Source organism: Dipodomys merriami, unplaced genomic scaffold (genome assembly GCF_024711535.1).
Source record: "Dipodomys merriami isolate MVZ:Mamm:240054 unplaced genomic scaffold, mDipMer1.0.p SCAF_1, whole genome shotgun sequence".
NCBI lineage: Eukaryota > Metazoa > Chordata > Mammalia > Rodentia > Heteromyidae > Dipodomys > Dipodomys merriami.
Genome location: NW_027202270.1, coordinates 44673356 through 44689646, shown reverse-complemented (window position 1 = coordinate 44689646; position 16291 = coordinate 44673356). Strand labels below are relative to the sequence as shown.

The 16291-nt window shown below is 36.3% G+C and overlaps 1 protein-coding gene across 3 annotated transcripts in view; it reads right to left on the bottom strand.

Annotated features, from left to right (window-relative positions):
- Tlk1 (tousled like kinase 1) overlaps positions 1–16291 on the bottom strand; it is a 119436-nt gene that overhangs the window by 53779 nt on the left and 49366 nt on the right. For all 3 annotated transcript variants that reach the window (XM_070021102.1, XM_070021113.1, XM_070021123.1), the window contains one exon: positions 10649–10720. In XM_070021102.1, the coding sequence (XP_069877203.1) occupies positions 10649–10720 (72 nt within the window). The remainder of the gene's footprint in view (positions 1–10648; positions 10721–16291) is intronic.

Genomic DNA, 16291 nt, shown 5'->3' with positions numbered 1-16291 from the left:
TTCAAACCTCCATCTTCCTCCTGATCTCTGAGCCTCTTAAATAGCTGGGCTGAACACTTTAAAAGACAACCATAGTATCGTCTCCCCACCTCATTTTCCCATTCTGTGCATAATATGTGTTATTACTTGATAAATACATGAACATTAAATACAGTGCTACCCAAGATTCAAATTAAATTCAGTTTTATATAATTGCAAGGTTAAAATGTTTTTTTTTTAATTTTCCTTGACATGCTACATGCCCTTCATCAAGAACTAATTAAATAAGTCAACTATTCTTGATTTCACAAACCTGGATTTTATAAAAATCCCACTTTCTAATATACTTTGGGAAGTATACTTTCTGGTATGCTAGAAATTTAAGGTAAATAGCTAAGTTCACTCTAATTTAGGATATTTAGTTGGGTTCACTGTCAAAATTATCAAATTCAAGCTTAAACAGTCTTCTGTTTTCTAGGAATAAAAATTATCAAATTAAAAATTCTAGGTTAACGTTTTAAAAAAGAACCCTACATTTATGTTAAAATAAGAATATCCCCAAATAATTTATTAATATCCTTTCAAATTCAATCTATGACAAAACAATGTAGTTTAAGCCCCCCCCAATGTGATTTTTCAGAGTAAGTTAATGTTATACTAATGCTTTTTTAAGGTACCAGGGATTGAGTTCGTTATACAAGTACTTTACACTTATTTAACCTACAACCCCCAGTCTTTTAATTTTGAGAGAGGGTCTCACTAACTTTGTATACTGCAGCTTTGAGATTTTTTTTAAACAAAAATGCTTACCATCTTTAAGTAGTTGTACAAAGGGGGTACCATTCAATAAATTAGCTCAATTCATCTCCATCAATATCACCCCATCCCTCTAACCCAAGCCATTCCCCCTCAGGCTTCAAACTCTTTTATCACCATGGTAGCACAGGTGTGTATGACCAGGCTTAGCTGTTATACTAATTTTAAGCATGGCAGGACTCTATTTGAATTTTAAATCTTGATTAATTTTGAATGAACAAAATAAAATGACAAAATATTACAACTGCAAATGTTATTTTGGAATCAATATGTTTTAGTTAGAAAACTAATTAAAATGTTTTAAAAGTTCCACGTAATTTTTGAAAATGTATTTCAAGGAACACTGCTTCACTGATAAGGCTGACAAAGCTACATTTCAAAAGAAGGCTGGCTGGGTGTGTGTGTGCATATATGTGTGTGTTTGTGTGTACAGTATTCCACTAGGGAAAATAAAATTAGATTTCTTTAATGCAAAGCTTCTCAGCAACATTAAAAGGCTAATGCTCTATTTCTCTCCAAAAAAGGGGTGAGACAACAAGACACAAAGTGATATACTCTCCAACCTATTTGGTAAATCATTACATATTCCACTGCACATATGCTTTAGACTATTTAAGGGTATTTTAAGACACAAAGATTTCTTCTTAAAAGCTTTCTTTGAGGCAAAATTAGAGTATGGAGCAGTGGACTACCCTTTTGAGGAAAATGTCACTTAATTCAGGTATTCATGATTATAGTTAATAAAAGAGGCTTACCTCATTAAGCAAGAATTTGAGGAAAAATGCAGAATAAGTGTGATAAGATAAAAATTAGCTCAATATACAAAAAGTTGGAAATAGCTAATAAAAAAAACAAAAAAAATACAATGTCAAGACAAATAGAATGGGAAACATATATTTAAATTGGCCTTCAAAACAAATGTCTCTATTTAATGAAGACCTTATGTCCCTTCTAAGAATTTTATTCTCTTTCATGCAGTCCTAATTACTATTGGCTGATGTTGATTTTTCATTTTGTTTTCACCTCATAGACCAATTAGAGTTGCTCTATTAATATAAATGGATTACAATATCAAATAGAATGATAATCAAACTTTGGTTCCATTATACATAACCATACAAATACCCAACTCAAGAATCAATTTTCTTACCAGTTTAAGATGTAATAATATTGGAATAGTCAAACTGTGGGATTAAATGAGAACCATACTTAGAAGACAGTATCTGGCAGTGCAGGTGGGGGTAATCAATAATACATCCATCAGTAAGCATTCATTCTCTTATGTCAATGGCTATCCTAATATCACTCCAAATACACATGCATTTTATATTTTAAAACTTATTTATGTGTCATATAAAGGGATTAGCAGCTTTTCCCTATTAGTTTACCAATAGCGTACAGGGCTTACACAACAGGCAACATTATCCCTTTGTAGGTTCCACTTGATTATATTCTAGAATTCAGACCATAGAACCTGAGGTTTAGACTACCACTAACCCTTAGAAAATGTGCACTGAATAGTTTATCGGTTCTGAATTTGAATATTTGTGAAACAACTATATTAAACAAAACAACCACAACAACCCCCCTCCCCCTCCCCTCCTGGCTCCCAAGCCTGACATTGCCAATTCTCTTGAGTTTGTCAATTATCCTACTTGGAAATTTGGAACTTAGGGGAAAATCTGTAGAAGCTCTCAGCTTGCTTGAACCTTTCGTCCCTCAAAGATTGGATATTTTGAGGACTTCAATGTTTACTTTTTAAAGTTTGTTCATAGTTGGGTGCTAGCGGCTCATGCCTGTCATCTGAGCTACTACTCAGAAGGCTGAGATCTGAGGATTGAGGTTTGAAGCTAGTTGGGGCAGGAAGGTCTATGAAAGACTCTTAGGTCTAATAAACTGCCAAAAAAGCTGAAAGTGGAGCTATAACTCAAAGAGCATCCTTGAGCAAAAGAAGCTTAAGTACAGGGCCCTGGCCCTGAGTTCAAGTCACAGAACTGGTATATGTGCGCACACACACACACGCACATACACACACACATGGCTATTCAAGCCACATTTTGAAATACTACCTACCATCAAATGAGAATGTTTCCTGGCCATTTTAAGCAAATGAAATCAACACATCAGTAAATGAGTGCAGTCTATTTTCTGCTGTATTGTCTTTTTGTCTTATTTTACCATTATGTAGCATAATTATTAATTGGCATTAATTGGCCCTTCTCTGGCTTTTCCTTTAAGATTTTAATTGTTATCAGAATGAAGTTCAACTTTCTCACCAACTCAAATATTCTTCCCAGAAACTTTCAACTAGAATCATTAAAACAAACAAATGAAACTATGTAGAACCATAGCTGTTAGGAGAGGAGTGGGGGTGGGTGTAGAAACCAATGTTTCAAGGTGATTTTGTTTTTAGAAATGTTCTAATTTTGAGACTATTTATAATAATACAATTTAGAACAGTGGTCTCAACTTTGTCCCACTGAGACACCCAAGATACAGTAGCATTTTCTTTTTTTTTTCTTTTTTGTCGGTCATGGGGTTGAACTCTGGGCCTGGGAGCTGTCCCTGCGCTCTTCAGCTCAAGGCGAGTGCTCTACCACTTGAGCCATAGCACCACTTCCTACAGTAGCGTTTTCTTATATACATACTTACACAGACATTCTCGTGAAAATGAATTTATAAATTCTGATTATTTCCCTGGGATACTTTTTGTTTTTTAAAAATACTAATAAATAATTTATTTTTGAGGTTGAATCTTCCTATGTAGCTGCCTGAGACTCATTGTTTGGAATAATTTTGTGTAAATGTTGTGTCATCAAATATGAACAATTAAAAAATTTTACTAATGCCAAATTGCACTTTCAAAAGCAGTATCTATCTATTCTTACAGAACAATATGAGAATGCATACCATTCTTTCTAGACAGGTATCTAACAGATAAAAAGTACAATTGTATGCTGCGATATACCTCAGTGGTAGACCACATGTCTAACACAATCAAAGTCTTGTGTTTATTTCTTAACAATACACACACACACACACACACACACACACACACACACAATTATTGTTTTTCCACAGGAAACAACATTTACTACCAGGAAAAAGTGATTCTCTCTCTCTCTCTCTCTCTCTCTCTCTCTCTTTCTCTCTCCACCTCTGGTTTTTTGGTAAATAACTAGAGATCTCTGTCTCTGTCTCTGTGTCTCTCTCGCTGTCTCTCTCTTTCTCTCTCCACCTCTGGTTTTCTGGTAGATAACTGGAGATAAGTGTCTCATGAACATTCCTGGCTGGGCTGGTTTTGAACCACTATCCTCAGATCTCAGCCTCCTGAGTAGCTAGGATTACTGGTATAAGCTACCAGTGCCCAACTTGTCTTTCAAATTTAAAAGTTGGGGCTGGGAAGATGGCTCAGTGGTAGAGTGCTTGCCTTGCATGCATGAGGCCCTGGGCTCTATTCCACAGCACCACATAAGCAGAAAAAGCTGGAAGTGCCACTGTGGCTCATGTGGTAGAGTACTAGCCTTGAACTAAAGAGCTGAGGGACAGCACACAGGTCCAGAGTTCAAGCTCCATGACCGACAAAAAAAAAAGTTGTTCTATCATATATCTACTGGCAATGATTCTCAATATTGACCATATGTCACAATTTACAAAGCTTTTATTTAAAAAAAAAAAACATGCTGTAGTTCCCAGTCCAATTTAATTCAACCTTATCTGGAAAAAGACCAAAAAAAAAATCATAGGGCTTGAACTCAGGGTCTGGGTACTGTTAGGATAAGGAATAGTTTATCAAGCTATCTGTCAATCTATAGTAAGTCAGATACTTATTATATCACAAAATCTCTTCCATTGAGAATAACTACAAAAATTCTGACATGCCAACAGAAAACTAACGAAGTTATAATAAGTCTAGTGGATTGTCATGGTTATTTGGTTAATTTTGGAAAAGGGAATCTTTTTTTTTTTTTTTTTTGGTTGGAGAGCTGTAACTCTACCACTGAGCACTCTACCACTGAGCCACCTTCCCAGCCCTAAATATTTTTTAAACTCCATTAAAAAACAAAATATTAAAGCAAGGTACTGGGAGGTAGAGTTCAGGGGAAATGTGGTTTAAGGATAAGACTCTGAATCAACTCATGGATGGAGCACAGTAACACATACTTGTCATCCAGCCTACATAAGAAAGAACAAACAGGGGCTGGGAAGGTGGCTCAGTGGTAGAGCGCTTGCCTTGCATGCCTGAGGCCCTGGGTTCAATTCCTCAGCACCACATAAGCAAAAACAAAAAAAGCCGGAAGTGGCACTGTAGCTCAAGTGGTAGAGCGCTAGCCTTGAGCTGAAGAGCTGAGGGACAGTGCCCAGGCCCAGAGTTCAGGCCCCAGGACCGGACCCCCCCCCCCAAAAAAAAGAACAAACAGAAGGATTGAAGGTCCAGGCTACCCAAACATAAAGTGAGACCCTATCTTAAAAAATAGCCAACACAAAAAGGACTGGTAGTGTGAAGATAGTATACCTACCTGCCTACCAAATGTGAAGCCCTGAATTCATGTTCCACAATTTCTGGGAATTACTCATTAACAAAAAAATGAAAATTAAAAAAGCCAAATAACAGTACTGTTATAAAAAAAAAAACAACAAAAAAAACAAAAAACAAAACTATTCTGACCTTTGTAGATTCCTTGAAAGAGTATCATAAATTCCCTTGGAATCCTTAGCCTGTACTTTTAGATGTGGTTATCTATACATAAGTCTTTAACACCTATACCCAAGACTACTAGGGTCTATATCTCTATCTTGATTTCCTCCCCTAAGTTCCAGGTGTTTTCTGCTGCCTACAATACTATCATTCCACAAATATTTAAACTCAGTCTTACCCAGAATTCAAGTCATTACCTTTTATGTTAACTATATTTGGCTTTCTTCCATGTTGCCAAAGCCACTAAGCCTAGGTACCTTAACCATCTTAGGCTCCTTCTCTTTCCTTTTATTCAACATTAAAAACACTGCTGACAGTAAGTAGGGAAGCTTGTAAAAAAAAACCAAATACTATCCAGACCTACTACCATTAAAACAAAAGTGATTCATTTCACATTTTAGTTTGAGAAGCATAGCACTGGGTAGAGATAATCTTAGTAACATCTTGCCTTCAAAATCTCTGGTTTTCCATTCTTTCACCGTTCTTATACATGTCACTAAACCAGAAGTTTGAGACCACTGTACTCACCCCTAAGCAGCTTGTTCCTCCCCTGCACTCCCTCTCCTCCCCCCACCCGGGTCATGGGGCTTGAACTCAGGCCCTGGGCACTGTCCCTGAACTCTTTTGCTCAAGGCTAGCACTCTACCACTTTGAGCCATAGAGCCACTTCCAGTTTGTTTTGTTTTGTTTTTTTCTAAGTAATTAATTGGGAATAAGAGTCTCATGGAGACCTTTTCTGCCTGGGCTGGCTTTGAACTACTATCTTCAGATCTCAGCCTCCTGAGGATTACAGGTGTGAGCCTCTGGCACCTGACTAATTTTTTTTTAAGTTTCTCAGGTGATCTAAACCACATTAGGAGCTGAATCATTATCCTTTTGTTACAGAACCAAACTACCTGTCATATTCCCACATAAAAACCAGCACTCACTGTAGTTCTTCTGCCAGCTTTTTATAATTTGTCTTATTTGTCAGGGATGAATTCATGCCCTTTTTGAGTAACTCAAGTATCATCTTTCTTTTAAAGGAAGACCTGTTTGCCTACTTTTCTCTACAGACAGATAAAATTTAAGGTTGCTTACTCTTTGTTCCCACAGTATCTAGTGCCTATTTACATCTGTAATAAAGTTCATTGCTTATGAAAACAGTGTCTAAATGTCTGTCTTTCCACACATTGATCTAATCTGAAGGCAGGGACTATATCCTATTCATCTATATTCTGAGCTTGGGCACAAGAATAAGACAATTGATATGCAATAAATGCTTACTGAAAACAACACTGAATTTCTAGAGTCTATTTAATAGACTCAGAGTGATATAAATCTAGAAAAAATATATATGTATATATGTATGTATTGTGTGTGTGTGTATACACACACACACACACACACACACACACACACACACACACACACACACTTTACATATACATACACACACTCACCAGAATACGTACTAGTGATATAAGAACTAGAATCTTCCTATCAGGTAACTTCACAAGCAAGAGGAAAATGTTTTATTCTACAATTGTACATTTTGCAATAAGTTAAATTCAATTCATTTATGAACAGAAATAAAAGTTACAGCTGAAATAGATTCAATCACCCTAACATTAACTATCAGATGGTTTTTATTTTAAACAGTAAAAAGACAGAAGAAAATAGGATTCTGGGTGTATAAAAAGACCATCCATTAGAATATACAAAGCAGAGATGGGAGGTAACATCTTAGTAAACTAAAACAAACAATCAATCCCCCCCCCCCCAGAAATACTAGAGAGGTAATCAAAATATTCATGTCTAACTTAAAAACCAAAATAGAAAGTGAATTTTATTTTTATTAAAATACAGAAATAGCCGAGTGGTGGTAGGTCACTAGGATTACTAAGTAGTTCAGCTAGAATAATTCTAGCTATTCAGGAAGCTGAAATCTGAAGACTGTGATTCAAAGCCAGCCAGGACAGAAAAGTCTTATTTCCAATTAACCAGCAAAAATCCTAGAGTGAAAGTTTGACTCAAGTGGTAGAACACTAGCCTTGAGGGAAAATGCTAAGAAGCAGTACTTAGGCTCTGAGTAAAAGCCTCAATAGCAGCACTAAATACATAAATAACAATTTCATTTAGAAAATAGAATAAAATAAAATATAGATATAAGCTAGGTATTATCGGTTCATGCCTATAATCCTAGCTGCTCAGGAGGCTGAGACTTAGAAGACTGGGGTTTGAAGCTAGCCCAGGCAGAGGAGTTGGTAAGATTGTCTGCAATTAACCAGCAGATTTCTAGACTGGAGGTATGGCAAGTGGGAAGTGACCAATGGAGGCAAAAAAGCCAATAAGAGGTCCTCAGTTTAAGCCCTAGTACCAGCGAGCATGTGCGCACGGGCACGCACACATGCACATGCACACATACACACACACACACACACACACACACACACACACACACACTAAGAGAAGAAAGGACATAGAAAAGGGGGAGAGAGAAAGGGGTAGAGAGGATAAAAAGGAGAAGGGGAAAGATAGGAGGAGAGAGGTGAGGAGATACCAAGAAGATAAGCTAAAGAATTGAGTGTGGAATACAGATGGTACTAAAAGACAGCTAATTTTGTTTGTTTTAAATAAAACCTAGTATTATTTACTCACAAAGACAAAACCTGTCATTTAAAAATATGTAACAGACATGGGAATGTATAATCAAGACAATAAATGGTACTAAAAGACAATGGAATTCGATCTTCACTTTACTGCAAAGTGTACCAAGGGAAGAAGTACGCCCATCTTACAACAGTATACTCTCAACCACATTAGTTAATGACCTAGCAACACCTGTTATATTGATATGGATGAAATTTCATCCCAGGCAAATTCACTAATTAAGATACCTACTCTAGAGATAAAATCAAGGACTAATTTTCCAAAAGATAAGCAACTTCTTACATGGAAAGATGAAACATAGTAGCATTAAAAGTTATAGTTTTGAATGTTTTGGGAAAAATATATAACTGGTAGTAATTTCCAAAATAATATTCATTTGTAAAACTTTCAGATACAGGACGTAAGACAGCAAAAGCAAAAGGATTTTTCAAAATTTTCTATGGCTGCCCCAAAGGTCAAAGTTTCTACACAAATAAAGGTATACATAACTAATGCCTACCCAAATGTGTTTCACTGCAACTGTAACTATGGTCTTAAAACAAAAACATTTAAACTAAAAATACAGATTTGGAATTCTTCAAAGGGAAAAGGAATTTTCTTTTGGTCCTCTGAAAGAAGCAAAATACTAAATCTACAACTTATATTGAGAATACAGTTACCTACAAACATCACAAAACAAGTAAGAGCTATAAAGTGATCTATTTTACACTACGTTTTACCCTATAAACTAAAACAAAACTGATCAGGCACTGAGGCTCATGCCAGTCATTCCTGCTACTTAGGAGGTAGAGAGATCAAGAAGATCACAGATCAAAGTTAGCCCAGGCAAAAAGTTCACAAGATGTCATCTCAACTAATAGCTGGGCACGTGGAAAATACCTGTCACTCCAGCTACATGGGAAGAACAGGAAGGTCATGGTCCAGGCTGGCCCAGCAAAAGTGTAAAACCCTAAAGCAAAAAAGTGTAAAACTAAAGCAAAAGGGGACATGACTCAAGTAACAGAGAACCTGTCTAGCAAGTGCAAAGGCCATGAGTTTAAAAAAAAACAGTGCCACCAAAATAAATAAAACCAGCATATTTGGTGAAGGGAAAGGAAAAATATCTAAAATCATTTTACTGTCCTTCATAGCACAAGACTATGAAAGAAGAACATGAAATTATTGAATATACCAATTCTATAAGAATTTTCAATAGTCTAGAAAATATAGAGTAAAAATATTCTTGATACAGTTTTTGAAAAACTGTACTTTGACTAGAACTAAACATGCAAGTGTGCTAATTTGGAAAAACAAAAACAAAAACAAAAAACTAACCTGTGAATTCTGGTGCTACAGGGGCTACTAACGCTTACCTCAAGGAAACCTACTGCAGATAAAGTCCCGTCATTGCACAGTCCTTTCAGCTGCCTGCCAGTTGTCTCTGTGGAAGGGAAAGCCTGATGAGTGAGAACCCTATGCCACACTCCTTTGGAATGTCAGGATGCCTGTATAGAACTGTACAACTGCTCATCTAGGGATTCCTAGATACTCGGTAACAAAGGGCTAAAAAGATGTCCACCTTTGAATCTCTTTCCACTCAACACAGAAACCAAATGCCAAAGAGAGTTCCTAAGCATTAACAGCCTATTGAAATTATCAAGAGATATATCTATATCAACTCAAGCAGCAAAAAAAAAAAAAAAGAGAGAGAGAGATTAAAATGGAGCAAGTAAAGTTTTTATTGACAGGAAACATACACACACACATACATACAAAAACATACATGCACACATAAATGTAAAAATTGTGACAGAACTATACAATCCAAGGAAAGGCTATTTTCACAAAAAGTGAAGTTAAATTATCAGCAAATGAACACTTGAAGAAAATACGGTCTACCCATTTTTAAAAGATGCCATCAAATACACCATACTCAAAATAAACTAATACCATGGATACAAATGCCTACTTAAAAAATCCTGCATTTTCTTGGTAGGGCCAGTAAGTCAGTGGTAGAGGAAGAGATACATCACATTTTTTGTAATATGCAAAATAAACACCATCAATATGATCTGAAAGAAATTCTAGAGAGAACCTATATTATATCTAACTATGTACATCTGTATCTAGAAAAGCTCATAAAACCTTACTTGGGAACAAAGAAGGGAAATACAAAAACAATAATGGAAAACTCTGAAATACAACATATTTCAAAAACCACTTTTATTTCATAGAATTATGAATGACTATTATCTTCCATTAAAAATATGTATACACCACTAATGTGTTAAACTTGTAAGTTTAGCTTAATCATAAAACTATTTTCTTTCTAATACCAAACACAGTATTTAATATGATGTTGCTTCATAAGGCAGAAAAAAAAATACTCCTACAAGGACTTTAAAATTATTAACTTTCAGCATCAGAACTGATAAAAGTGAAAAAATCCCCAAAACTATTAGTTAAAAAGGTGAATCCAATTTATACCTCAAATAATGCCATATTTAAAATGGAATTACTTACCTCTGATTCTTTGTCACTTAAAGATCCTAAGCTTCCAAAACTGTGATTAGAGCTTTCATTATTTGTTGAGGCCTGTTAAAGATTTTTTGAAAGGTAAAAATTAGAAGTAATTTTAAATAAGCATAATATAATCTATCTTTTGAAATGCCAATAAAGTGTGATTTATTTAAACAAGAAAGCCAAATGAAGCAAAATAAGAAATACCAAGTTCTTAATGCACTAAATGTCATGGATAGTTTGATCGAGTTCATATTGCTATTTTGTGAACATTTTTTTTTTTGGTTCCAGTCGTGGGGCCTGAACTCTGGGCCTGAGAACTGTCCCTCAGCTCTTCAGCTCAAGGCGAGTGCTCTACCACTTGAGCCACAGCGCCACTTCCAGCTTTTTCCTTATGTGGTGCTGAGGAATCGAACCCAGGGCCTCAGGCATGCAAGGCAAGTGCTCTACCACTGAGCCACCTTCCCAGCCTTTTGTGAGCATATTTCTATTAGCTAATTTTTTAGTTAAAAAGCAAGTGAATTAATCACCACCAACAAAAGTATTATTTGCATTTATTAGTTCCCTTCACAATTACCAAATTCCATCATACCTCCTTATAAACCCTTTTGCCTTTCTCCATATTAATAAACACTCTTTCGTTTATTATTGTTTTGATTTTATCATTTAAGAAACAATCTACTATCCTGATCATCTTAATCACTTTGCTCAAAAGTTTGTTTCTGTGACAATATTTTTGAAGTATGATAAATAGAGTATGAGCTATTGTTCTGTAGGATGACATCTGTTTTGACTGTTGTAATAGGGGTCTATGATGAGTTTTACGTTTGTCAAGCTAGAAAAAAATATTACTAACAGCAATTAAGTGACAAATTAGAAATTCTGATTCTAGACAATGGAGGTGTGGGCAAAAACTTTGAGCACCCCTAAATACTCATGAAAATGAGCAAAACTAAATAGTAAACCAAAAATTCATAGACATTTACAACAAATCTAGGTGACAGCAACCTTCACCAACCCCCCTCCTTCAGCACCTCTGCCAAAAAACCCAGCAGGTGGGAACAAATCACTACCAATTACAAGATCTGCATGGTTGATTATCTGCACAGAAAGAAGTAGAAAGAAAAAGACATCTGTCAGAACTGAAAACAAGATACTCCTCAAACAGCAGAAAGCATTTATCAAAACCAGCAGTCAATTTGAGTACAGAAACTATCTTTGGGAAAGGATTTACCCTTCCAAAAATCATTAAGTGCAATTAATCCAGTTTTGAAAGTTGGAGCAATTGTCTTATGAACTCTGGAAACAGACCTTCCTATAAACAAAAGCGAAATGAGTATACATTACTGGTGTGGAGTTTATACTGCACAACAGATACAATGGCAATAAAGGAAAAAGACAGTCTAAGTAAACCAAGGAAGGAAACAAATACCTCAGAAAGCAAATGAGCTCAAAACCAAAAGCAGGGAGAGGTGTGAGAAGAGTTATCAGAAGCCATCTCAAGGTAAGGGACATTCGATTTCGAAACACTAAAGCCACAAAATGGTGGAGCTCAATGACATGGTACAGAGTAATATCCTAACTAATAATAAAAGCATACCCGGAACATATGCCCCTACAAAGTAGGTGAAACTTGTGAACTATTAGAAAGTTTTTGAAATGCAAAGAAGATAAAAAGGATCTGAGAGTAACAACTAATAAAGCAATAAAGATGTAATATTCAGATAAAAACATTAGTTAAAGATCACCAAAAGGAAAAAAATTAAAGAAACCATCTCTGAACTTTTTTTTAAAAAATTTAAATCTACTGAACTTGTGTGTGGCTCAAGTGGTGGAGTACTTGTTAGAAGGCACAAAGCCCAGTTCCCAGTATAGCAAGGAAAAACCCCCACAAAACTGCTGACTAAAAGAGCAACAGATAAAAATATCAACCCAAAAAGCCAACATAAAATGTTCAAAAGCAACACTTTATTCCAGAGAAACAAAAAGTAAATTTATTTTAGATATTCAAGGAACAATATGAACAAAATACCTTTAACACATTAATTACAATCATCCATCAGAGTTCACTTATTGCAGCCTCACTGAATCACAGGTTTTTCTTTTTGTTTTTTTTTTTGGGGGGGGGGGGGTCCGGTCGTGGGGCCTGAACTCTGGGCCTGGGCGCTGTCCCTCAGCTCTTCAGCTCAAGGCTAGCGCGCTACCATTTGAGCCACAGCGCCACTTCCGGCCTTTTTCTTTTTGCTTATGTGGTGCTGAGGAATCGAACCCAGGGCCTCAGGCATGCAAGGCAGGCACTCTACCACTGAGCCAACTTCCCAGCCCTGAATCACGGGTTTAAAAAAAAAAAAAATATATATATATATATATAATTTTTCATCACAGAGTTTTCACTATATCACAGGATTCTGTGGTATATAGGCATATATATAATATTTATGATTTGAGTTATTTTTGCCTAAAAACTTAAAATAATATAAAAATGTTAATTCAAACATATTAAAAGAATATTAAATCAAAATAAAATACAGATGTATTTCTTCAACAGATGAATACCATACTGAACACAATGGAACCACAGTATGCTACTACTGCTTGTACAAGTTTGCCAACAAGACATTGTACACAGCACACTGATGGAATGGATGGTGACCAACCAGAGCACTGTGTTCTGTATCCTAGGCGCTGATTGGTCTGTTTACCCTCCTGCACTGTGCCTATACATCCAGTATCTCTCCTTGTCCATTTCACATTGACGTCTGATCACTGCACGCAGTGTTATACTGAAGTATTGTGTTTTTGTGAAATTTTTGTAAAAGCCTGAATTTATTTCACGCCCGACAATGCCACCCAAACATTCTGTGCCTTCTAAGGCTTCAGGTAGTGAACCTAAGCGCCAGAGGAAGATGCATATCATCAAAGAACATGTTAAGGAAGGCAAAAGCTACATGGGTTATAGGCCACCATTTCAGGATCAACAAATCTACTTTTCACTATATAAAGAAAGACAAGAAGAATATTGGGTCTATAGCAACTATGAGGATGAAGTCTGCACTGACTGTGTGGATAAATGACTGCAGGAAAAAGAATATCTCGCTAGATACCAACACCCTCCAGACAAAGGCCAAGAAACTTTTATGATAGTTTTGCAGGAAGTACAGATGTTCACAATGGTGATGAGGATAAAGATGAGGACGATGACACAGAAGCAGGATAGTCGAGTGCTTCTCCCATTAGACCAATCCCATTGAGTGCCAACAAGGGCTGGTTTGACCAATTTGAAAGATGCTTTGGCTTCAAGAGCATTTCTCTTCATGGAAAAGCTGCCTCTTCAGATAAACCCAGAACTAAGGAGTACGTGAATGACCTGTTCAAATCCACCACTGAGGAAGGGGACTATAAGCCTGAACAAGTTTTTAACATGGATGAGATGAAGTCAGCAAGTGAAGAGGGTGAAGAACAAGATGAACTATATACGGGATGAACTACATACGGGTTGGAGAAGAGGAGGAGGTTGACCTAACATCCAATTGTCTTGCAACCACAGTCAGAATGACCAAAGAATTTCAACAATTAGCTGAAAAATGGGACTGTCAGGTGATTTATTCATTGCACTTCATATAAATACAATCAAGAGTGGCATGTCAGTTTATAAAAACCTTCTCACTCAGAAGAAAAAAGGAGTACCAGCAACTCCCCAAAACTACGTTCATCACTCGGACAAAGAGATCAGTTACAGGTATGTCTTTAGTGGAAATAGAAGTTATGGCCCAGGGTGAAGATACTGTACCTGATGAAATGCATGATGAAGTGGTGCCTTCAGAAAAGCTGTAATGATCTTCTTGGCTGTGCAGCCATCACCTACATTACTATCAGTAATGCACATCTACATAATTCATGATCTTCATCATTCAAGTTGTAGTATACTTCAATGGTGAGTACCCATATAGAATTTTATGTTGTTAAAATTACATAGGTTTAAGAGTGTAGAAAGTGTTTAAGAGTATATGAAGTGTTTATAAGAGTGTGGGAAAGGTTAATACAAGAGTGGGAAAGGTTTATAGGAGAGTGGAGTTTATAAAGCCTTTATAAATAAATAAATAAATTTCCCATGGTAGATGAGGGATTGAGGGATCACTGTATTATATTACAAAAACATATTTAGGGATTAGTACTCAAGGAACCCTTCCTAAACAATCTACTAGAGAATAACCTTCAGACAAACAAAATGAAAGGAAGTGGCATAAGCAGTAATACTGCTTACTTATTCATATAGATTAAGTAATTATAAAAAATCAGAATTCTATCAGGAGCCAAAATTCTCAGAAAAGATGAGATTAATTAAAACATTCTAGCCCTAAATTTAAATTATAGGTATGAATTCACATCATACTATCTTTTATTGCATATTCACTATCCCAATAATATCAAAATACCTATTATCAGAAGAACACTATCATTGTTAACTATAAATTCTGAAAAAATAGGAAAAAAACCTACCTGAACATATGTGAGAAACCAAAAGTTGTAGCAATCTTAGATAATCGGCAATACTTGAAAGAAGGGAACAGATTTGAATAGATTTTGACTTTTGCATGTAAGAAGGCTCTGAGAACTACCCAGGGAAGCTAAAACTTGGATCAAAATACATACTTTTACCGGCTAGAAAAAAAAGTTTCTAAATAGCACAGCAGTTAGAAAGTAAGGGGAGGGGCTGGGAAGGTGGCTCAGTGGTAGAGCACTTGTCTTGCGTGCCTGAGGCCCTGGGTTCCACTCCTCAGCACCACATAAGCAAAAGAAAAAAGCTGGAAGTGGCACTGTGGCTCAAGTGGTAGAGTGCTAGCTTTGAGCTGAAGAGCTGAGGAACAGCACCCAGGCCTAGAGTTCAGGCCCCACGACTGGACCCATGAAAGGAAGGAAGGAAGGAAGGAAGGAAAGAAGGAAGGAAGGAAGGAAGGAAGGAAGGAAGGAAGGAAGGAAGGAAGGAAGGAAGGAAGGAGGAAGGGAAAGAAAGAAAGAAAGAAAGAGAGAAAGAAAGAAAGAGAGAGAGAAAGAAAGAAAAAGAGAAAGAAAGAAAGAAAGAAAGAAAGAAAGAAAGAAAGAAAGAAAGAAAGAGAAAGAAAGAAAGAAAGAAAGAGAAAGAAAGAAAGAAAGAAAGAAAGAAAGAAAGAAAGAAAGAAAGAAAGAAAGAAAGAAAAAGAAAGAAAGAAAGAAGAAGGAAAGAAGGAAAGAAAGAAAGAAGGAAAGAAAGAAAGAAAGAAAGAAAGAAAGAAAGAAAGAAAGAAAGAAAGAAAGAAAGAAAGAAAGAAAGAAAGAAAGAAAGAAAGAAAGAGGGGAGATATGCTGGAAAATAATGAACCACAGAGAAAGTCTCGGGCTGGACATAACTCATGATTGCAATCACAGCTACTTGAGAGGCAGAAATCATCAGGAGGATCAGGATTTGCACCATAAAAAGCAAGACCCTATTCTCAACAAACAAGCTAGATATAACTTTTCATGTCTGTACCACAACTACTTGGGAGTTGTCGGTGGGAATACTGTGGTTGGTGGCCAGCAAAATGACAAAAATGAAACCTTGGGGCTGGGAAGGTGGCTCAGTGGTAGAGCGCTTGCCTTGCATGCATGAGGCGCTGGGTTCGATTC